Source organism: Phallusia mammillata, chromosome 4 (assembly GCF_965637545.1).
Source record: "Phallusia mammillata chromosome 4, kaPhaMamm4.hap1.1, whole genome shotgun sequence".
Taxonomy (NCBI): domain Eukaryota; kingdom Metazoa; phylum Chordata; class Ascidiacea; order Phlebobranchia; family Ascidiidae; genus Phallusia; species Phallusia mammillata.
The window spans coordinates 15612843-15637362 of record NC_137255.1 but is presented as its reverse complement, the minus strand read 5'-3'; the positions used below and the strand labels follow the sequence as shown (position 1 = coordinate 15637362).

General features: G+C 39.6%; 3 protein-coding genes across 4 annotated transcripts; 2 read left to right on the top strand and 1 right to left on the bottom strand.

Moving 5' to 3' along the window:
• Nucleotides 1-333: 333 nt before the first annotated feature.
• LOC145224741 (uncharacterized) lies at nt 334-5618 on the top strand. The gene is made up of 7 exons (XM_080091325.1): nt 334-1795; nt 2081-2250; nt 2791-3367; nt 3661-4003; nt 4257-4485; nt 4611-4764; nt 4858-5618. The coding sequence occupies exons 1-7, from the start codon at nt 403-405 to the stop codon at nt 4980-4982; spliced, it is 2991 nt and encodes a 996-aa protein (XP_079947451.1). The 5' UTR covers nt 334-402; the 3' UTR covers nt 4983-5618.
• A 2711-nt stretch (nt 5619-8329) lies between these two features.
• On the top strand, nt 8330-15536 carry LOC145224742 (uncharacterized). Of its 2 annotated transcripts, none has more exons than XM_080091326.1 (13): nt 8330-8591; nt 8668-8864; nt 9112-9213; nt 9311-9386; nt 9708-9838; nt 10409-10505; nt 10568-10704; nt 10827-10961; nt 11027-11151; nt 11477-11700; nt 13230-13655; nt 13712-13785; nt 13938-15536. In XM_080091326.1, exons 1-13 carry the CDS (start codon nt 8345-8347, stop codon nt 14229-14231), a joined length of 2265 nt encoding a protein of 754 aa, XP_079947452.1. In that variant the 5' UTR covers nt 8330-8344; the 3' UTR covers nt 14232-15536. The 2 variants fall into 2 exon arrangements, with proteins under 2 accessions (XP_079947452.1, XP_079947453.1); XM_080091327.1 differs by having other exon boundaries at nt 8364-8591; nt 13739-13785.
• Nucleotides 15537-16891: 1355 nt separating this feature from the next.
• LOC145224744 (transmembrane protein 26-like) lies at nt 16892-22911 on the bottom strand. The gene is made up of 6 exons (XM_080091328.1): nt 22653-22911; nt 22015-22159; nt 21543-21740; nt 20127-20281; nt 18974-19092; nt 16892-18517 (listed from the first exon to the last, which is right to left on the bottom strand). The coding sequence occupies exons 1-6, from the start codon at nt 22865-22867 to the stop codon at nt 17685-17687; spliced, it is 1665 nt and encodes a 554-aa protein (XP_079947454.1). The 5' UTR covers nt 22868-22911; the 3' UTR covers nt 16892-17684.
• Between the last annotated feature and the right edge of the window lie 1609 nt (nt 22912-24520).

Sequence of the window (24520 nt, the reverse complement as noted above, 5' to 3'; positions counted from 1 at the left end):
AGTTTGTTTCAAAATATCGATTTCGCCCTTCCCTCGTGTCAGCATAACTTATGCCCTGCATGTGTTCGTGGCTATGCCCAGACGCAGGCAATAGCGCAGTACTTGACAGATCCGTTTACCAACACGGAGCGGCAAATCAGCTTTCGCGGCAGGTGAGGCTGTGCGTTGAGTTGTTGTTTTCTTTAAATCAGGAGCTAGTGTCAAAAATTATGATTTGCTTAAGGTTGCTTTGTTTGGTGGTCAGTTGTGTAAGGGCTTAGTTTTTTATTGTGTTGTGATTTTTTTTGCAAAGAACGTGGGAAATTGACGACTTTTGGTTTTATCGCAGAACATTATAAAGCTTTTAATCGTTGACCATGAAAAGCTTCAATATGGTTCAGATTGTAGGACCATGAAAATTTTATGCGAGGCAAATGGAGACGGCGTCTACCTGGGCCTAATATAATGATGGCAGAAGGAACACAAAAGGCAAGGCGCAAAGAGAAACGAACTGTAGAAATCAATGACCCCTCAATTGTAGAGCCGAAAGAAACATGCCCTTTCACGTTAGACGGAATGGCGCGTTTGCCTTCGTCCGGTGACAGCTGCTGGGTTAGCCTGACGAATCGCGGTCATGTGGAAGCTAAAAGGGAATCAATTCTGTGCAGCGGCGCGTCAACCGAAAGGCCTCTTGTGCTTTCGTCAAATGAAGGAGAGCCATCCAGCCGAATGTCCTGCATTGCACCTCAAAACAGCAACAACAGGCGTTTGGCTGCACAAGCCCTTTCGAGCGCTCTCGAACGAGCAACAAAGATGTCGCTGTTTAGGTCAAGGTTTTCTAACGACCACGCAACAAACGGAACTCTGACAGAGAAGTTTGTAGCTTGGAGGGAGAGTGCCAGTGGAGCAGTTGAAAGTATTAGAAAAAGAATAGGCGGATTTCGAAGAGCACGCAGTTTGGACGTGGATTTAGAAGCCAAATCGTATGGGAATGAACATCCAGGAACTTTAAACAAAGCACGTTCAAAACACACACCAGCAAGCGCAACAAACGCTGAGCAAAAGTTGGAAGAAAAAGTTCCATTTATTAAGTCGACGGATAGAATAACTCTTTCAAGGAACAACGACGAGTCAAAAATTGCCTTGTTAAATAAACAAGAACTGCCAGAAGCACATGTTAACAGAAAAAATGAAGTCTCAAACGTTGAAAGTCGTTTATGTGATCCGCTGGACAATGGTCAATACGTTTGTGGAACGTGTGTACTTGGAAATGGAACAGACATTGAACCTCTTGTAATTAACAACGATCCAGGCTCTATTACTATCCCACGTGTTGAGCCGGAGTCTGAAAATCCTAACAACGCTGTCGTCCAGAAACAACCGGTAACGACACCTCCGGAAAACAGTGACCCGAACTCGGACATTCAAGCGGAATCATTGCCAAAGAACCCGAGTACTTCTAACGACCCGTCGCCTAATGGAGAAACAGTTGCAGGCATTGCGCAGCCGCCTTCACTGGTTGTAATGCAACAGAACGCGGTGGGAGAACAACAAGAAGAAGACCAGGTGTCGATGGAGAATAAAGGAGTGCCGCGAAAATGCATCAGCGGAGTTAATCTGTGGGATTTAAGGAACTCTTTGGAACACACGACCATAGAGCTAAAGTGCATTAACTTCAGCCAGGAGGAGAGGACTGCAGAAACAGGAGCGGAAAAGCAGAGTACGCGAGAAATAGCCGAGTCTTCGCCCAGAAGCACCCCAAGCTCTGATTTTTTTATTTCCCGTGACAAATCGATGACAGATTCAGAGGATGGAGGTATTTGACAGAAATGAAAAACATCTACATGTTATAAATCAGTTCTAGATTTGTAGGATTCATTTTATTATTGTCCAACAACCTTAAACGTTAAAAAAATGGTATTTAAATAAAAGGTTTTCAAGGTCATTGACATTAAACAAGTCATAACATTTAAATATCGACATTGAATTAAATCGATTTCGTATCGCCATAGATAAGAGGATATCTGAAAAACAAATTGATCTTTTTAGAACGACAGCCCAAAGCCCCATGAACTGACAAAGCAATACTTATATTTTGCAGGTAATGACAATAATACGATCGATGCTTCTATCGATTTGACGTTACCAGGTGATTCTTCTGGGAGCAGCGCTGCACAATCCAAACGTAATCGTCCTTTACTGGAAGGCCAAATTGTCCAAGAGAATATTACATCCGCTTCAACCAGCCTTTCCGGTTTCAGACAACCAAAAGTGAGTGATCACCTTGCCCTTTCCGCATCAGTTAAAATTCCAGATGTACGTTGCGATTGGTTCCGGCAAGAAATTGGACTGTTATCTGGTACCAAAAGATAAAAGTATTTGGATTTGGAGTGTTTTGGTTATATTGCGTTTCATTACCTTGGTTTGCATACTGTTAAAAATCGAAAGGGCATGTTTTTTTACTCAAAGCACGCGTATCACATGGTAAAATGGGCATGTCGTTTAACTTTAAAAACTGCGGTAAGTAAAACTAAAATATATAAGAAAATGTTACATATACAAGATGCAACTTACTGTTTCGATAGAGTTGGGACATTTACATGGGGTTTGGTTAAAAAAACGTCCCGGAGATAATCAGTAATTAATTTCTGGCCAGTAAATGGACGCGTGAGTTGCATTACCTACAGAATCAATCAATCAATCAATTTTAAAATCTATTGGGTCAACTCAATCCCGACTTAGTAATATTTCTGCGATTGGGGCTACGTGACGGGGCCACCGCTTCTCTTTAACTTATTGATCTGTTTGCAGGGAAACGTGGTTATCACTCACGCCGTAATTGAAAGATCGCCTGATAACCAAGATGCCAAAAATCGATCAAGTACCAAACTGGCGGCGGCTAGCGAACGCAGACGAAATTTCGGTGTTAGCAAACAGAACTCTCTGTTTGATAGCAACGACAGTGATGTATTCATGCCCGAGCGACCAGTGGATGAACGCGGCCCAATCTGCCACAGTGGAAGCCCACGTCGCGCATCGCTTCGCGTAGGTCGGGAGACTCGCACCCCGAGCAGCGAATCGAGCACGAGCGACCGGGACGGCAGAAAACTTTACAACATTATCCGGTTCGTGGACGACGGACAGTCGATTGAATTTGAAAACGGCAATAACGCAAAAACCCGTCGTAAAAATTCCGCCAGTTTCCGAACCACTGTTTCTCGGAGAAGCCCCACTTTTAGTCCTTCCACCTCATGTTCTTCTTCGATCCAAACGAGGAACGAATCTGAGAAAGATAGCTCAGTTGCGACTTCACCGAGTCCTCTCTGTTCGCCACCAACGACAACTTCAATGGATTCAATCGTTTCCAGCACTTCGTCCTCACAGAGTAGTATGTGGTTTATTTCTACAAAAAGACATTTTCGAAACGGTGTAACTGTAAACGATCAATCGCGGGTGTAACAAAACACAATATAAACCAGGATCGTGAACTTGATTCCAGCTATTGGTGTTCATTGTTCTAGAAAAAACGCGTATAAACATCAATCAATTTGTATCATGTTTGTATTGGGCCGAAGTAATGCATAAAATTAGAAGCTTTATTTTACAAATCATCGAATACTTTCTCAGGCACATATAGAAATAACTTAAATATTAGTCATTAACGTACCACTTAACGTTCAGATACGCATCCTTCAAACGAAACCAGTCATCTCCCGACAACCGCTCGCTATCGAACAAGTCCCAGGTGCAAGTTTCAAACCAAGCCAGGCTCGTCGACTTCATCGGCCACTACATCGCCATCATCGCCCACCGGAGTATGGCCTCATTCGAGTCACGTTCAAAGAACTCGCAGCGGCAGCGAAATTTCCGAGACGGACTCGATGGATAGTTACTCGCACTCGAGTAGCAGATCGTCGTCGAGTTTGCGCGGACTTTCTCGACTTTTTAGGCGCTCTTCTACACAAAAGCATCAGCACGAATCGATCCCAACTTTCTGTGGGTACACCATGGGTAGAGATTATTGGTGAGTTCTTGGTGGGGAAGGGCTGCTATTGTCGTATGTAAAAACTTTATGTGGTAGTGATAACATTAGTACATCTTCTGTATGAAAGAAACAGTTTTAAATCAACATTATGTTTTTGGCATTAGGATGATACGATTTTTGCAATAATTGCATGTTCGTAAAACGTGCGGGCAATTTAAACAATGTCAGAAGAAAGCGAAAGCACTTTCTCGCAATCAATAATTTAGACACCTAAATTGACCTCGTTTTTCAGCGTCGACGTGGAGACCGACCGAATTTTTAAAGAGTTTCTCTGTCAGGATGGTACTTCTGATGTCACGGGCTCCGAGCCACTGCCACCACCCTCTCACATGCTTCCCCCTCGGCCCCTAAATCGCAGTAACGCCACACAGTTGCGGCGACAGGTTATGCGAAAACAGTACAGCGACTCCATTGCGATGTACTACGGACAAAGAATGCGTCGCTGGCGCTTCGCAAAACAGGTATGATAACCAACGTTTCATGAGGATAATCATTTTATTTAAAAACGACATCCAAAAGACTTAATGTGTTCCCTTGTGAAAACTTTGAACTGCTTACTATTTGAGTTTATTTGCAATGTTTCCAGAAAAGCGACAGCGTAAATTGTCCGGTCGATCGGTGCATCTTACGTCGACAAGACAAAATCGAGGAGGAGTTTGATCCCGAGGAAATAAACGAACGTTTGTCATCTACTTCTTCTAGAAGAGACAGTGATCGCCCAGATTTCGTACCGCTCACAGGTATACATATATGATTTTTCGATTCCGTGATTCGTGATTTCGCAATTTCGTGACATCGTGATTTCGTGATCTGTGATTTCGTTACACTTGCAGTAAATGAGCTGATGGAGTGGCGGCGTTCAAGTCAAGACTACACTTCTTCTCATTCCAATTCGCTCGAGGAAGGTTCAAAAATGAGAAGACGCGTTACATTTCGCAGTTCCAAAAGCGAGTGCTGACGTCATTGCTTGCCAAATACGACAGTTCCCTTTGCCACAAACGCATCTGTTTGTGTTGAAAGTTGCATGAGGCAAACCTTGTTGACCACACTGTGCTCTTTTGGAGTTTCCGGGGAATAGCCAGCTGGGTTGATCTCGTCACGGCGGGGTTTTAATTTGCGTCATACATTGCCTTTGCATAAATAATGCATGTGCCATCATGTGCCTCACCGTGCACTACAACGAGTTAGTTTTACCCAAGAATATTGTCAAAGGTTAACTATACTGAGAGTTGCAAAGTTAACGCGAAAAGTGCTCCCCCTGTATGCTCTCACGTACCAAGGCTTTCTTCTTTTATTGATCCGTATTTTTTATTCTGCGAAAAGCGGTACTGCAGTCATGATTTCATGATTGTGCGTCTAACCAAGTGATACAGTCTATGACGAAAATAAAAACACCAACAAAAAATGGACGCGTGTAACATAATAGCACCGACATGTGTTTGCGACAAAAACCTAAAGAAGAAACAGGCGGTTGGAAACAGTGTATTTGATCATATTTTTCACAAGCCTGTTTACTTATTGGTTTTATTGGACAGTAGCGAATAATGTGTTAAATTTTACAGTAAACAAGTTTCTTAAAAATATAGACAAAATAGCTACAATTGCCATAATACCGTTCACAATACCGATATCAGTTTTAGACTAAAAGCGATCATAAGCTATTTGTTAAGGATTCAAAACTCAACTTGGGACTTTAAGTGCAGGAGTTTTACATCCAAAGCCTTTTCCCAGCTACACAAAATTGTAAAAAATCTGGAGAGAAGACTCGATCAGCTGCAGCAAAATTTAAGGAGGGATTCTTCTATTGTGGGACATTTAAACTAGACATTGCCGTTTGCCGAATTTATTCGGTCGAGTCAGGCATTTATACAAAGACTCGACGGTTTCTGTAATTTGTTGGGAATCGGATATTTTACGAACCCAAGTTAAAAGGGTAAAACGGGTCTTTTTTGCTTATAAATTAAGGCATCAACCAATGTTTCAAACTATACGCCATAACTAAAATCGCGTCAACTATTATGTCAACAATAAACTCCAGCTGACAAAGTCAGTAAATCATTGGCAGGCTGACAACCATGGCCGTGGCAACCTTAAACCGGACAGAACAAAAATGTTAATAAAACACAACTTTTCTTCATTGTTTGCCTGGTAAAAAAACCTTACGTTTTCATGCCAAACGTACAACAAAAGCGTACGACTTCGCGTGACGTCATTTGCCTAATTTATTTGGCAAAATTCCCGTAGGTTCGGTTTCGGCCGAACTTAATTGAACGTTTTAGAACACATCTGGTAAAATTATTTACCAAATAATAAAACAATATCGCCAGCGTCGAACAGAATTTGCAATACTTTGTATTTAGGATCAAAGGCACCACAGTCCATAATTATAAATTGCAGTTCGGAAACAGTGTTTTTTTTGTTTTGGAACAAAAGGCTTTGATAGAAAGCAAAAAACAACAAAATATTTATCGATAAAGATGTTTAAATTTAAATTTTGTGACACAAAACGTTACTATTATTTTTCCCCCTGTGAAATAAGAGTCTGAGTTTTCTGTGTTTTGCATTCGCATCAAATTTTTTTGGATACTTATGTGTATATGAAATACTGTAGTAGAAAAAAGGGAAGTACAATTTTAAAAGTTTACTTTAAATTTGCGTTTTTCACATTTAAACAAGCTTGCTTTTTGCCTAATCTCTTACGACAGTGGTTCTCAAACTTTTTTTGTTGCGACGCCCTTGGAAAAGTTTTCTGGGCTTGCGACGCACCAGCAAATAAAAGTTAATGAGGAAACTTATTATTAAAGTTGTGTTTATTGATACAACAACAAAAAGCCGCGAAACGGAACTATTCTGCGACGCCCTTGGAAGATTGAAACGACGCACCAGGGCGTCGCGACGCACAGTTTGAGAACTACAGTCTTACGACAACGTAAATTTATTGGATCTTACAAAGACTCGGTTTAAGTACTGAAGTGTAGGAAAGTTTGTTTCGGCGTTAAAAAAACTCGTAATTAGTACTGAGGTATATTTATGCTAAAAGATAAAATAATTTTGCGTCAGCTGGTCATAAAAACATAGGCTTCTCATAAGTAAGGCATTATTTTGTTTACATGATTTTTCCGTAACCAAATGAAAAAATGTTTTTCTGTTTAAAAATTATGAAAAATTTTGATCTCTTATAATTTGTATAGTCTTTAGGCTTTAATTTAATAAAATCGTTTTTTTAAATTGACCCACCTCTGAAGCACAAAATTAGGGAAACGGGAGCATTTTTTACAATTAGGTTTAGCCCATTAAAATCTTAGCTCATCTCTTTTGTTTAATGCTATAGGTTTGTTGAAAACTCATAATAAACAGATTTTTAGAGGACAGTATTAGTGGCAGTGTTTACCATGTAGTAAGTCATGTATAGCGTATTGTGTACACTGAAAATGAGTAACACGCTACATAGGTTGTCAGCTTGTCACAACCTAATTCTTCACAGGATTATTTTAAAACATAAAATTACAATGTCATCACATGTTTTAACATGGTTTTCATTTTGCAATAAAGTTGAGATTTGCCAGGTTTGTTTTTAGCTCGCCCACCAAAGCCATAAATGAAGTATTTGGTTAAAATAAAGTAATGGACTTATGTTAGGAACTTGGTGTTTTAAGTATAATAATAAAGGTGGGTTACTCCACCTAAATTAACTACCCCAGTTATAAACTGTTGCTATTTTTGTCCTCCAGCAAAAGATATTTCTTGATTACACTTTTAGTACACCATCAATAAAAATGATGTTAGTACAATATCCAGGCAATAACTTATATTAGCTGTGTTAAAGCTACATTTTGTCATCAAAGGTAAATACTTTTTCTCCAAAAAGATTTCACAAAAAGTTCTGGTTTCAATTCTTGAGAAATTGTATCAAGAAATTATTGTCCAAAGGAGAATGTTACAGTGGACTAACTTATTTATTCATTTCACTCTAGATTCTAGTTCTAGAGTCTAGAACTTGCTGATTTCCAGTGCCCATTACTCAACCCACTGTCATTTTTGATTATTTTATGTGTGAGTTTGGCAGCAAAGTACATGTTGTGAGACACTGGATTTCCTGAGAAATGCATTTACTATTTCTCGTTTTTCAGGAAACTAATAAAGTTTGAAAATCGAAACCATATTTATTCCATGATTTGAATTTTTTTGAGCAGTTTGATTGGAATTTTTATCAGCCTGGTGAATGGCCGATTTGGTATGATACCTTTAATAGGCCTGGCTTACCTTTTATATTGGTTAATTACGCAAGACAAATTTTACAGAAAAGTGGTATTCTCATCCATGCTTTTGCTTTACTGTTTTTTTCCAAATGTTTCTGCTGTTAGCATAGAATACAATATGGATGATAGTAGCAGTAATGGGTGTCCCAACCCAGAACTAAAAGAAGGTAGTGATAACGTAATTTTAAAAATGAACATGAAATTTGATGGTAACACATGGAAGCATTGTCAAAATGAATCTGGATCAGCCCCTGACAAAGAACAAACAGATATACCAAGCACAAGCTGCGGGACATCAGAAACAAAGGGTATAAATACAAAGTGTTTTTTGATTTGTATGTAAATACATTTTTTAATTTGCAAATTATTGTGAAATATTCTTAGAAAAAGATGCAAATCAGCAAACAACAAATATTCCACGACCTTCGTCACCTTCCTCATCACTTTCCAATGATGATGTTGATCAAGAATTTGAGCCCTCTGTTGATGCAATGGTCCATGATTTTGATGATGAAACAACTATGGAAGAGGAAGAAGAAGATGATGATGGAGACTCAGAGGAGCTTGATGATCTCACAAAGGTTTATCTTTTGTCAAAACATTTGGTTTATGTGCATTATGACCACTATTTGACCATTGAATTGTCAAACTATTTGACCATAGAATTGTCAAAAACAAACATTTTAATTGTGCATAGAATAGGCCATATTCTGAAAGCCTTTTTCAAGATATGGATAGTTTTTCCAACTTACTTGCACTTTTAATAAAAAAATTATGGCTTAGAAACATGTGTTGCATGTGTAAACCTGTTCTATCTTTCTTATGCAGGAAGGGGAAATGCCACTAGAAGACTTAATGGCATTGTATTATGGAAAAAATGATCAACCTGAAGACAGCACACAAAAAGAGCCTGGAACTGGATCAGAAATTGTAATATATTACACTACATTTAACTGCCATAAACAGTTAATGTGTTCTTGAAATGTTTTAATATGATATGTTTACACTCGCAACATTTTGTGTTTAGTCGCAATCGCCGAGTGAAGAAAATGATGGTGAAGGCAAGAATGAAGTTATTGAAGATCGCACCAGAAAACTTCGATGTAAGTTTGTACAGTTTCTTGCAAAACAATTAGAAAATCATCTGCTGTCATTTTTGTGTGAGCTAAAATTTTTTTTTATTTCACAAATTTATGTAGAATTTTTTGAAAAAAGTTCTGTTTTTAAAAGTAATGTCAAGTGATTTGTTTTAAATTTATGCATACAAAGTAAGAACATTCTCCAAAAACTATTTAAGTAGTCTATCAAAATAAGGAAAAATCAAACAAGGATGGTATGGTAAATTGTCACACTGTTGAACAATTTTGTTGTGAATATCACTCAAAAATATCACAGCTTTTTAAATAACACAACTGTACTTGTAGCAAATGCCACCAACTTTTTGAGTCCTCCACATCAACATCATGACTCTGATGCGGATGGTGATTTTGATGGGGACTATGCTCCACCTCCTGAAGACTGGAAGAAAGCTCCTCGAGTTGGCGAGAATTTCCAAGTAAATAAATCTACCATTGCCATCTTTTATTATTTTAAGTTGCTAATATACCATTGTTTTAGGTCAATTTTTTTGCATTGTATTGTTTGGCATTGTATATCAAATTTTTCCCACCCTATTGAAGCCAATTTTTTTTCCAAAGTTTAACAGTTTTACTATTTTTTATATATTTGGGCTAAAAACTGTCTGATGTACACAAAAAGTAAAAAGAGCCAAAGAGATGTAACTCGCTAGTTTTGTCCCCCTGCCAGTTTTGGAAGAAATTCAGGCAGTTAGAATAGAACGGTGAAAGAACAGTGACATGGGAAATTTGGTAATGTCTCTCTTGAACTGTCCAGCATAGGCAATGTGGTGAAAGGTTTTCACAATTTTGACTAATTCTGACAAAAAATCTGAAGTTGATAAAATGATGGCAGAGTATGGAGCTCAGCCATCATTATTATTTTTTCATGGGGTTATGTTGAAATCAACAAACCATTCAGGGGGGTACAGAAGACTTTGAGAAACACAGATTTAGATCGCTTGTGTTCTTGAGCCTTGTGACAGTTCTAAGCGGGTTTGTGTTTTTAGGTTGATATCATCCCAGATGTGGAAGAACAAAACCCTGACTATGATGATTCCACAGATAAATTGGTTTGGGATCCAACCACTATTTCACCTGACAAAGGTAATGAAGTTCATAGCTGTAGACTTTAAGAGATTTTTCAAGAAGTGTTTTTTGTATTGCAGTTGAAACTTATCTGACAGCAGTATCGATGGCTTCATCTGATGACCAAAACCCGTTGCTAATTCCTACTGGGCAACATTTAAGGGACAATGAGGATGCTTTGTTTTTATTGACACAATGTGGAAATGACACAAATGAGGTGATAAACCATTGTTAAGTTATGTGAAAACTGATCATTTGAAAGTAAGCCATTTACCTATTCTTTAAAGGTGTCAAAAGTGACTTACGTACGCTTAAAACTTGATTTATTAATTTGAACAGGCTATAGAGAGGTTTAAATGGCGTCCCCGATCTCTTGCCAGCGAAATGCACGTTTGGTCCGAAGATGAATGTCGCCAGTTTGAACTTGGGCTCTCCCTGTACGGCAAAGACTTTCATGCGATCCACCACAACAAGGTACACACAGCTTACAACAATCATTTTGGACGTACATTGCTTCATGTAGCCTGTGTTGCAATTAGGTTAAGACCAAGGCGATTGGAGACATCGTCAAATTTTACTACATCTGGAAGAAAACTGAGCGTTACGATAATTTCAACGCAAAGACGAGACTTGGAAAGAAGAATATTTTGCACCCAGGAGTTACGTATGTGACGTTTTGTTGCTAAGACAACCGTAAAGTCCAAAATATTTTTCATTCAACAAAATATCTTGATTTTTCGTTTTGTTCTGCAACTTTACCGAGCAACCTGTTTTAACGGTAATCCTGTTGTACCTGACTAAAATGAAGCAAAGTGGAAAAAATTGCTTTGTGACAAAATTTCATTTTCTAATGAGTTTCTTTAGACGCCAGCATAACAACTCAAACAAAAAATTAACGCTAGGAATCGGCTAAAACCGTTTTTCTTTTTACGATAATGTAGTCACGGAAAACATGTTCCTATATTAAACCACAATGCTTTGCTATCCAGGGATTACATGGAACGGTTGCTGGACGAAACAGAACAGCCAACCTCCTCGCAGCAAAACTCGGTTCAGCTTAATCATGGCGCTGGGTCGTCCTCACATTCAGCACCTCTAGCACACAGTACAGCACTACAGCAGCACCTTATCGACCTACGGGTGACGACAAGAAGTAACACCCGACATCGACCACACAATCATTACGGGGACTCACCGAGTCATGAATATTCAGGTGAGAAGCGACACAGCCATTAGCTTGTGGGTAAACATTGAAGTATGCTGAAATGACGGATGAAAATGTACAGTGCGCAAGAACAGTTTGACTGGACGTGTTTTTCGCAGAACAGAAAGTCAGAATTGAGTTATCTTGACCTTGGGGTTTGCGTGCCATACTATAAACCCATACATCTGATGTAAAAATTAGTGATGCACCGAATCGGCAAAATTTCGATTCGGCCGAAACCGAATATTCGGCGGTTTTGCCGAATAAATTCGGCCGAATCAACCGAATCATTTATGACGTCACGCAAAGTCGTAACCTACACGTTTGACATGAAAACAGAAGTTTATCTACCAGACAATTAGTACAGAATGGTTGTGTTTCGTCCTTATTTTCGTTATGTGGGGTTCGCCGCAAGCATGATTGCCAATCCGACAATGAATACTGATTTTTTTTTGTCTGCAGTGGGAAAAGTGTCGGTATGTTAAAAAATATAATGATAGACGTGATTTCCGTTGGTACTAAGCAGAAATGACACGTTTAACGCTTTAAATGGGTGTTCGTAAAAGATTCGGTTTCGGCCGAATCGCAACAAATTATTCGGCCGAAACCGAATCTTTGCAAAAGTGGCCGATTCGGCCGAATAAATTCGGCAAACCGAATATTCGGTACATCTCTAGTAAAAACCCTTAAAACAGTTATTTTCGGTGTTCCGTAAAAGATCGTCAGGTGTTTCGCAAGAAATTTGTTGATTTGGCCAGTATTCCATAGAACAGTGGTTCCCAACCTTTTTTTGACGCGACCCAAATACTTCCCAAAATTTTGTTTTGTGGTCTCTCGCGACCCATGGACATACCTTCTTACTATTTTGGTTGTATTTTTGTCTCTAAATCACGAAAGTTTTATAAAAATTACTACGCCAGTTTTAAAAAATAAATTATCAAACAGATAATAATCGTTTTGTTGACCAAACATTTCCATTTAGCCCGAACTTGAGAGCTGGTTCAAAGCATTATCAGCCAGACAACGCTCAACAGTGATCTAACACATATTTTATGACGTCACAAACAGAATTTCCCATTATCATATCATGTTGTCACAAAATTATTATTTGGCAACAATTTAAAGTCTTGGGAAATAAAATAATAACACTACGAAACAAAGTCAAATAGCAGATGTTTTTGTTAAAAAAACAGGCGACCCAACAGAATTTTCAGGCGACCCAATTTTGGGTCGCGACCCATAGGTTGGGAAACACTGCCATAGAAAACCTGTCAAGAATCACTGGTTTACACAATAGGCGTAAATTGCTTTACTTTTATAATCGTAAGACTCATAGTGAAATATTAATACTGTAATTGCGTGTGCCTATTGCTTCTTATGTAGCATGCAACGCAGTAGTTGAGTATGAGCTGATTTACTTTATTGCATCTTTATGACATAAAAAAATTGTGTTCCGCAAGGTTATAGTATTGCATAATGTGCTGCGTGGCTCAAAAAAGGTTTAAAAACACTGCCTGAAAAGCTTTTTTTGGTCACAGAAATGAATGGACTTCTCGACAGCGACTTTGCGGACGACCCGGGAATATTTGAGAACATTCAACCGATTCCTCCTCATACAGTCGCCAACCTCGGCAATATTTCACCTTCAGTGCCCTTTACCGTGATCGAACCCACAATCAACGTAGGATATTCCGACACCGGAAACTTTGCTTCCCTCTCATCCACAATAACCCACCCTCCAGTGACCTCAAGCGCGGTAGACAGCTCGATTGCGTCAGAGTCGGGTGACGTCATGCAGCGGCATTTTCAAGCGGCCGAGGTTGGCTGTCGGGATAGTGACGTGCTTGCTGACCAACCGAAACATAGTTTTCGGCCTCTTGATCCGGCAGAAATTACACCCACACTTCCGCCAGTCGATGGCGCTGCTGTGTCCGATGTTAGAAAAACCACGCCACTTCCGTTAGGTGAGTTTCTGATTGTGCCATTTTCGGTTCGAAGAATGATGTATGACTATTCTTAGATGTTCTGTCATCAATCGACGAATTAGAATCGACCTATGGAAAACCTAGGAAGGATAAAAACCAGGACATGCAGGTTGGATGGCTAAAAACATGATTTTAAACATCAAAAAAGTTGCGCAAAGCACCATTTCTCAACACTATGTTACCATGACAACCTATATAAAGTTAACGTGGTTTGAAAGGTTTGTTTCTTAACGCTGATCAACAACCGTAAATGTTTTGCAGAACTCTCAAGAAGCGTCGCGCGTCCCCTTAAAACATCCAATCACACCTGAATCGCATCACAATAGAAATGCGAAAAAGAGCAGGACCGAAAAAGAAGATCCTATCCTGTTTGAGCCTCCTCAGCTTCTTTGCTCCACATCTGATTCCTCCCAAGCGCCGCGGCCTTCCTCCTCCAACGATGCTCCTCGCTCCTCGGAGGCTCCCACTCCCGCCAATGTGGCGTCGAACTATCAAAAACCCTCACAGTCAGGACGAGAAAAGATTACTGATGCCCCTCAGCTGATCAGTTGTTAATGACACGTTTGCTTTGTGCAGTATTTCTGATTTTACCCAAATTTTTAACCCACACCACGGCGTTGTGTCGCGTGGTGAGCAGAGTGCCGTCATTTCATCTGCCCTCGACCTGCATACTGTTTGCCCAGAGCAGACCATGCTGTTTTCTGTGGACGTGCAGAAACCTGCGGTTGTATGGAGAAATTCCGGTCAAATACGTTCTGCATACGACTCAACAACTTGTTATGATTTGCGTTTCCCCCCAATCAACTGTTGTATTATACATGACTTTGTTCCGATGAAGTGACACTGCCCAAAGAGTAAGGAAATCTCTAGCTAAAGGTTCTCAGCTACTTTTCACTTCTCAGGTTCACAGGCTATCCAGAATTATTTTCCTTTCGTTTACAACAAAGGCATTCACCTTCGCGCTACCGTTGTTTCCAATAAACACTTAGTTAAATAGGTCACATTTAGTAATGTTTTACCGCGTTAAATCCTTACTTTTTTATCCTGCTGACTTTGTACAAATACTGTTGTGTTTATAAATTTCGTATGAAAGCTGTGGAAGTGTTTTATTCTACAGACAACATATTCGCATTCATTCACCCAGCAAACATACATTTTTAAACTAACTGTTGATCGTTCCATCACAACTGGTTTTATGTGCAGTTTTTGGGTTGAATGCACGTTGGTGATTTTGCTAATAGACTAACCGACCTTTTAACGCCATTTTTTGTGAGGCTTAAGGCGCTATAGCTTGGGTGATGAGAATATTAATACACTAACATAGCTTCGGTTGTCCTGGCAACGCCGAAATATTTTGCTTTACCGAATCCTGTCTGCTGCGGAGATTCGCCGCATTTCTTCCACGCGTCATCCAACAACATCCAATTACCTCGACGTTGTGCAACGATTATGCGGCTTATATAGAAAACTAACCACAGCTCATGCACAACGAGATTCGCGCCGTGTTCATTCGCATTAGCATGTACAGAAGCTTTCTCTCGCCGACGAGTATTTTTTTGACTTTTCTAGTATCGGCGTTGTAGATTTTTTTTGTCTCTTGCCGCCATACGCTGTCGCTTGCTTTTAAAATCGCGTCTTTTTACGATCCGGGGGCGGGGTGTCGATTTTGGCCGCCATTTTCTTTTATCGTCGGTTGAGCTGACTTAAGAGTAAGGTTGAACTTTCGATAGTAAGCAGACTTTTTTTGTGGCGGTCGCCCCTCTTCCCCCCATGACCTTTCACCCACTTTAGAAAATCCTTTCCTTACTTCGCGTACGTAATTGTGTAAAGTCTTAACACAATAAATTTATCCGCCCGTTTTATGCTTGGTGTTTTTTTCTGTGAAGGGCGAATAGCACATAAAGGGAACGCGTGCGGAAATATAGCAAAAACTCAATGCTTCAAAAAATTAATGGAAAGTTTCTGCTCAGTATTGATTCCTGAAAAATAAACGTATGAAAAACGCTATACTTGGGTTTTTACCACAAAAAGATTATTTAATAATTCGACTTCTAAACATTTGAAAATTTATCAAATATTTTTTTTATCGACTATCAAACATTTTTTGTACTAACTTCGGACTAGGTGCAACATTTGGCTTGTGAAGATTACGTTCGCCGGCAGTATATCACTGATTCATGAATCCTTTTTTTTAAAGTGATTAAACCAGCGGTTCTCAAACTGGGGTTCGTGGTCCTTTAGGGCAGGGCTACTCAAACTTTCTTGCTCTGCGACCGCAATTTAAAAAAAAATTCTACGCGACCCCTTGATGGGTATGATGTAAAAAAATACTTATATTTTATATATATACCATCTAATGGCGTTTAAAAAGCCTAAATTAATTTCTAACTTGATACACAGATTGACAGTCTTAGTTTTTATGACGTCATAATCAATATTGTGACGCTTGTGGCATCTGCTTTTCGCATTGTTTGCACACAATAGGCATAAAAAAGGTCTGGCGCATATGGCTACTAGGCTGGTAATACTTTTTAAGTTCCACAAAATGTGTTTAGAGCAGTTTGAACACACGGGAATGATGTTTAAACAATAAATGTACGCACGTATACCATTTATTGCGACTGACATAATAACCCATAATGTTTCGCGACCCCAAAATAATATTACGCGACCCCAATTGGGGTCGCGACCCACAGTTTGAGAAGCCCTGCTTTAGGGGTCCGTGAGGCAATTTTGGGGAGACCGCGATATGGTTGAAATACTTCTACGATCTTGTTTGGCGTCAGTTTATGTCGCTGAATCGGTTTGAAAAATCAAAGTAGAATTGAGAATCGATTGTCCCCAATTCCGAAACAATAGCCTTTATTGCATGCTAACTGAGAAAAATGCAATTGTTCGCGCACAATTGTAATGTTTTTTTAGTCTCGTCTGTGATGTCACAAGCCGTCTTTGGATCATTGTTATGCGCAATTTTGCACAAGTAGCTAAAATCCTGCAATCACATTTCGTTTTTCTGAAATACGCTTTTAGGCTTAAGGACCGCGAGCCCACGAAATATAGGCAATAGGACCGTTTTGAAAAAAAATGAAAAAGTTCCCCTGGATTTACCGTATTCGATTTTAAACGCTGGGTAACTTTATCTAACTCATCAGGTAAATTTGTATAAAACGTAACGCTACAGTTAAGGAAAAAGTGGTTTAGGTGGTCAAAGAGTCGGATGACATTTTGATCAGTCGAAGTTTGGGCTGATCCGCTGATTGACACTGCACTCTGTTTGTCGCCCTTCACGTCCGCATAAACTCCTGTCGCGCTAATGTAAAGCCGACAAAATTCATCGCCACTCAAGCATTCATAGCTGACAATCTCGCAGCGCCGCTGTTTTATTGGCGATGACATAAGCGCATGGCTGATGCCTCATTTCACCGGCTTTGAGGCAAAACAATCGTGCGAAGCGGATTCGTTGTTAACGTTGCGGCCCCACCAGCTACCGATTCCCATGTAGCACGATTTAGTTTATTTCGTCTCCTAACTTTGCCACCCGCCAGGCAATCTCTTCCCAAGTATTGTCGACTGCCTTCAGTTGTGGGTGTATTTCAACTGGACCGTGTAATATTTGCGACCCTCTCTAAACTGAGGAACGGTCGCACCCTACCTGATTTTTATCCTTCCTGCGTTCGGCGCCATCTTCTATCCGCTTTCAACCGTTCCCTAAACAGGAATGCGCCCGGTTCGCGAAAGCTGATATATTTGTGCTTGCGATACAACGTCATTTGTTATCCTTTTGTCGGAAGAATAAAAACAAACATAAGGAAAATTCATCTGTTAAAGAAAAATGATTTTAAAGTACAAACACAGCTAAAAGTTGCAAACGAACGTAGCAGCAAGCATTTTGAATACAAGAAGCCACAGAGACAGAAAACTGCTGAAAAAGCTCGCAGAAACAACAACAAAGGCACAGCAGATTCAACTAAAAACAAACAAGAAATAAATGTCCTGGATTCAGAGACTCTATCTCATATACGCCGGATTAGTGTAGAACTGATCGGTTCGATTTTTCGTGCTTTGTCGACTTTCCTGTGAAGCTCGTGCCGCGTTTTTGGCCCTCTTTTGCCAGTGACGTGCTCTGGCAGCCACGTTTTGTTCACGGGCGTTCATCGACGCTGTGCTGCTCCGAGTTTTTACGTTACTATAGTAACCTTCCTCTTCACTACTGCTTAATCGCCCTACGGAATTAGGATGCTCGCTTGCAGCGTCGTCGTATTCTTCGTCCAATCGATCGTTCCAACGATCCTTACTCTTACGGATTTTGTCTCTCGACAATCTAGGATTGCTTCCGCTGTGGCGGACGTCATGCGTTACGTCATCGTCGAGTGACGATGGTCTGATGTTGCGACGTGACTCGCGGCGTTTCATCCTTTGGCGATCCTCCCATGATCTTCTGGCGGGCGGTGTTACCGGTGCCGGTGACATCGAACGAGCAGTTGAGCGTCGGTTGAAATTAGATGGTGACGGCGTAACGCGATTTCGACCCCGGTCTGCTTTCTTTTTGATGTGAAACGTTTTATCCGATGCCAATTGTGGTTTACTTGGACCGTCAAATGGCTTTGGTTTTGGAGTTTTGCTCCCATGTTGATCGTCGTAGGAGTTGAATGCGTCCATTTCCACGTCGTTGTTGCGTTTTCGCTTGGAATCGCGGAAGGGCATGTCATCACTATCATCATCATCATCGTCTTCCTCTTCCGGATCAAAGTAAATTATAGCAAGTCGGTATATTTGCAACAGGAGCACAAGGAGATTCTTGCATGTGAAGAAGACCATCATTTGACTTACGATTTTAAGACCTGTAGAATGTAAGCAAGCGATAATAAGGCGCTGTAAAAGGTTTAGATAACAAATAAATATGATTTGATATGGTAGTAACCAAACAATAAACTTTAAATGGATAAGAGCTCAAAAATCGCCCCAGAAATTGTTCATGTATTTAGTATTGAGGTGGAGTGTTTTAGGTGTTTGATATAAAGAAACTGTTGCATCGTGATTTAAATCGTAAATTGTGAGCATAAAAAGTCGCAATATTATTTCGGCGCAAGCTTGCAAACTGCAAATGTAAATGCGTTCGCTATAGTGTGTAATAACTTGTTGGGCAGCATTCGGCCCGAATCTATAACCTGAATCGTGTTATAGGCAAATCAGTATAATTTTGCAGCATATCCCGACTGTGAATTGTCAGTTGAGTAATGGACTAACACTTTTATGTACGTTTCAAGCTAATATAAGATTTGGTTCATCGTACTTACCAACAAGCAAATACAGTCGGAAACAAAGGAAAGGACCATCCTGCATCACAATTGTTGACATTATACCCAATACATCCGCGTTCACCGAGTCAACACCGCACAAGGTCTTGCAAAAGCCTCTGTGCAAAATAGAGGAGCGGTTACAGATCATAGAACATTTAAGCGACGAGAACTTGTCTTTTAATTAAAACGTCTACGGTCGTTTTTACGCAGGCCCAACAGTTTTGATGTGTTTTGTCGCATGGCAATTGAAAGTCACATTGCGTGAGGTGTCGGTTCATAATGAGAAGAAACTTCATTTTGCCTTGTCATGTTTCTAATGGCACTTCCTGGGAATTTTAGCAATTACACATAGTACGACAATGCAGTCTCACCTAATGTTGTAACTTTTATGGTTACGCCTGTTTAAAATGTAAGTCGGGCGGGGTTCACGCTTAAGTTGACAAAAGAAAAAGACTGAATTCGGACCCAATATACACTTAATTTGACCCATTTAGGCCATAATCAGAATTTCTTTTACACGAATGTGCTTGCGTGCAAAGCAAACAGGGCGTGGGGGTTTAGGATTGCTAACATCCTCCTGTAATGAGCAAAACTCGACTTGAAGTGGATTTTTACCCGCGCTGCCAAGATGCATTAAGTAAATTTGCTTTTTGGGCTTGTAAATTAGAGTTTGAAATACATTAAATACATTGACAGGTATTGGGACTTGTATTTTGGTTGGTGGTAAAACATACAATCTGGTTGCAACCCGGCTCCAGTTTATAAACTGACGAACTTTGTTTCATACTTTTGAATTTCACTTAAAGCAGTCGTAATCTGTGTTTGTTTGCAATAACATGCTTCAAAAACAATGTACACGGGATTTAGTATTGCATGATCAACATCAGTTATTGAAAGGAATCAACCCACCATATTGTCACTCTGTTAAATGTCATGGGCTATTCGCTTGCAGCCATTCGTCGCATATATTTGACCTTCAAGAGCAAATGCGTTGTTACATTAAATCTAATTTTTACGCCACCTGCGCAAATTTTCCTGGGGTACCGCGTTTCAAGACTAATGACCCGAAGCCCCGAGAACCGCCCTTGCTGTCCTGCGAATTTGATCATGTCGTCTGGACTCAAAAGCCCGTAAAGTTTAAACATCTTACTGTGTTTCATAGATTGAGCCATCCTCCGATCGATCATCTAAATCTCCATAACGCGGCTTCCTGGCCTTGGTGGATGTGATGACAAAAGTGTATTGCATAAGACTCCATGACCACAAGACTAAAATCGGGTAGATTAGATGCTGAGCATGAATCACCTGCAAGGGAATAAATTTATAAACACAGATATCTGACAAACACAGAATACTAAAGCCATTGGTAATATGATTGATTTTGGATTTGAGCAGTACACAGAGTCGACAGTAGGCGACCTCAAAGACAACAACGATACTTTTATTTCAGATAAGACAGCCAACCGCATTTTCCTTGACATTAAACGTAAAAGCAAGAAACTATTTTGGTGGCAGGGCGTCAATATAACAGTATTAAGCTCATTCAAGGATAAGGTTAGATAATGTACATGAATTACGTGATTATGGGTCGTAGGAACAAGGATCAGTGCAGATCTCCTTTGAAGTGTCACTTAATTTATTTACATTACAGGGTGGACGGAACTGCTGGCTGGCAAACTGTTTTTGTCCTTTACGGACTATTTGCAGCCATGCCCTTGGCGTGGAATTCTACCACAAACTTCGTGACTTGGCCGCGTTCAGAGACGTCGCCGATAAGATAGCAAAACGTTATTGTGCTAAATGTGACGTTTCACCCTCCGTTTGCATTGTATGGGGCTGGATTTAGGCATTATCGTCCGCCCATGGTTTTCTGTGAATCACGCGGCCGTTTTTATTCTAGGGTGGCATGCAATAAGGGCGGGGGATTGGTGTGTCGCTTTTACACTGTTTATCCAGGTTACGGCGTGGCCATTGTGACGCGTATGGAAGAAAATACTCTTAATCTTTCCTCCCTAAACTTCCGCAATCGAAAGTTATAAAAACATATATTTTGGATCGTTTTTTTGCGGATATTTTTAATGAGACGTACTTCACCTAAACTATTTACACTTTTACAGGCTCTAAAGCAGCGGTTCTCAAACTGGGGTCCGCGGTCCTTTTGGGGTCCGTGAGGCAATTGGGGGTACCGCGAAAAGTAATTCTATAATCGTATTTGGCGTCAGTTTCTTCCACTAAATAAGTTTAAATCAAAGTAGAATTGAGAATCGACTTTCCCAATTGCTAAACAATAGTCTTTATTGCATAACAACTAACAAAAATGCAATTGTTCGCGCACAATCGTAGGTTTTTTTTTTGTCTTGTCTGTTTTGTCTCATGCGGTCTTTGGGTCATCGTTATGTGCAATTTTGCACAACTAGCAAAAATCCTGCAATCAACTTTCGTTTTTCTGAAATACACATTCAGGCTTAAGAACCGCGAGCCTTTGAAATAATAGCAAAGGGACCGTTTTGAAAAAATAATGAAAAAGTTTGAGAACCACTGCTCTAAAGCTTCCAATTTTGTTTACCATTTCTTCTTTAAAAACTTCAAAGAGCTCCATTATGTCGGCCGCCATTCCAAGGTATACCAGCAAGATTTGAGACAGCTGATTGCGTGTGATGGTTCCTTTTGGCAACACCCAACGTCCAATAATCAAGATGAAAAGCAATGCCTGCTCCATGGCCAGCGCCCACCCGGCAAGGTCAAGGGAGATCGGAATGTTTACCTAAAATGTTTTAGTTTTACGAATTGCCTTACATGAAGCGAGTGCCACTTTCATTTAAAACGCTGGTAAGGGTTACTCTTTACTGACTCATTATTGAGAAGGGTGTGGCTAAAGACCTTGCACTCGAACTGGCAAAAAAGCACTTTTTTAATGTTTTCCTCGTAAGACCAGACTATTCGAATACCTGCACGGTTGTTGTTCTTTATGCTAAAAGTTTGGTTGTCAGTCTTATTTTTATTAACGAATTAATAAACAAAAGTTTGTTTATGTTTACCCCCAGTATATCGCCAAAATCTGACACTTCCGTTCCATTCACAAGTTCAAGCGCAGCCTTCAGTCTCACGTCATTCAACTTGATTTCCAACAGCCAAAGCGGTGGAAGCGCCGTTACCAAGTAACAAAATATAGTCGGAGAAAACCTGCAAATTTCGGTTTGTTATTATGGTGATGGGTTTTTACAATAAACTTTGCTTGTAAAGATAATGGCAAAGAACAAAGTTATGCAGCTTAAGGTGCGATAGCGGTACATATTCACCCAAACGCCATTTGATCATAAACTTTTATTTTGTTCGAACTATAAACTGTGAGTTTTTACCGCTGATCTATGCTAAGTTGCCCACTGAGCATTTTACCATTTAGACTGTTTAAAATTGTAAACAAAATTGGTATTAAACAGATTCAACGATTATTAACTTTATAACAATTAAACAAGTCTTAACAAAAGCAATATTTTTTTATTTTTTTGTTTAAATTTTTGAAATGTAGCCATAAAGACAATTTTTTTTTATTTGATCTACCTGAATCGTGTGCAACTTGTAGGTGACGTTGTTGGTAAACATACATTTTATCCATTAATGATTGGCGCGAACAACAGAAAATGCAAACACCTTATGTCATGAAGCTTACACTTACCATCTCCATTCGCGACCACCCCGTCTCCAAAGAGTGATAATTGTTTCAACAACTAATCCCAGCAACGATACCAACAACAGCCAATACATTGAATTTTGGTACGCCTCAACAACCCTATAGGTTATTACAATGCAATGAACGGCAAAAGTTACCCGCACCACTATTGCCTGTATCGGTATCACGTATTTGCCAGAGAAGCATGTTCCACTTTTCATCGTTGCAATTTTTTTAATTAGAATACGTTTGTCGTTTCAAACTACAAAAGTTTTCACCTTTTCTGTCAAAATTTAGTTCAAGTGTCCAGACGAAGCGGGGTAATGTTTGTCTTTTTTTGTCCATGCTTTTTCTGTGTCTGCAAACTTGCACTGCCCTCTAGTGAAAATTCACAGACGATTCAAAATATAAGGGCTGAATTAACAGGTAAATTTTGTTGTTTTGCCTCTTTCGTTACGATGTTCGACTAAACATCGGTTTGACACAGCAGATACAAAAAGCAAAAGCAAAGTTACGCCATCTTTATACATTTTTTGATAATCGTTTTGTTTTAATTTCAGTATATTTTTAATAAGATCATGCATCTGCATGGCAGCACGGCATAAAACACGGGATGTTTTTATATTTCAACTTAAACCTGTTTATTTTTACTTGACATATTTGCTGAAAAAAATATGTGATTTTAATCAGGGAGTCGAACCGGAACTGAACCCGAACCCGCGAACCGGTTTGAGCGGTTAATTTCATTAAACCGGAACCGAACCCGAACCGCTAATTAAGATTTTCTAAAAACCCGAACCGGAATTGAACCCCATATTTTGTTTGGCGTTGGAACCGAACCGGAACCGAACCAGTAAAAAAATGCAGTTTGTTTTTCTTTTGTGATTTTGTCCAAAACAGCGCACTGAAGAATATGCGAGATATAACACTTATAAACAGGGCGTGTCAAAAATAACAGTGTTCCAGTAAAATCCGGAGTTAGTTAAAGCCAGGTAGACAATGGGTGGAATTAAATAAAAATTAACAAAAATATAAACCGGTTTAAAAACCGCAAACCGGTTCGGACCGGATAATTTGCCCGAACCGGAACAAAACCCGAACCCGAAAATATAATTTTTTTAAAAACCCGAACCGAACCCGAACCCCTAAAAACAAAACCAAGTGAACCCGAACCGAACCTGAACCCATATGGCAAGCGGTTCGACTCTCTGATTTTAATCCATAACTTTTACATGAATTTTTTTGTGAATGATAAAGTTGACCTTTGGCACAAATAAAAATCATTCATGCGAAACGACTATTGAAGTAGTTGTTGACAATCTCGTCGCGATTGTAAAAGGAGAAGTGCTGATGGGTTTCGTAGTTTTGTGCCTGGTATCAAGTGATGTTGTTGTTGTTGTTGTACGGGGGTATCAATACTGTGTAGCTTTATTGATATTATAGGTAACGTGGAAAATAACTATACAAAGTTTCTTAAGGAAAGTTAGGTTTGTTAAAGTGAATTTTATTGACATTACCCTGTTACATTTAACTTATTGCAATTCTAATTTTTAAAAGTTGAATCACTGTGTCAGAATCAGACATTTTTGCTTGAAAACTTAGCGAGTGTTAGATATAGATCGTTATAGTGTTCATTGTTTTGGGGGCGGAAACTTTGTTTTCATTGTTGTTTGATTGAGTTTACACTCTTGCAAGTTAAAAAACGTTTTTCCAACTGACTTCATAATGATCAGACCAGCTTATAATGAGTGCAATCCACATCCACAAGTATAGTTTCTTTGCTTGACTTTTTTTGTTAATTCACTGCATGTGATCAACACTTTTTGTAGGTTTGACATACAGACTTAACATACATTTACTTGAAACAAAATAAT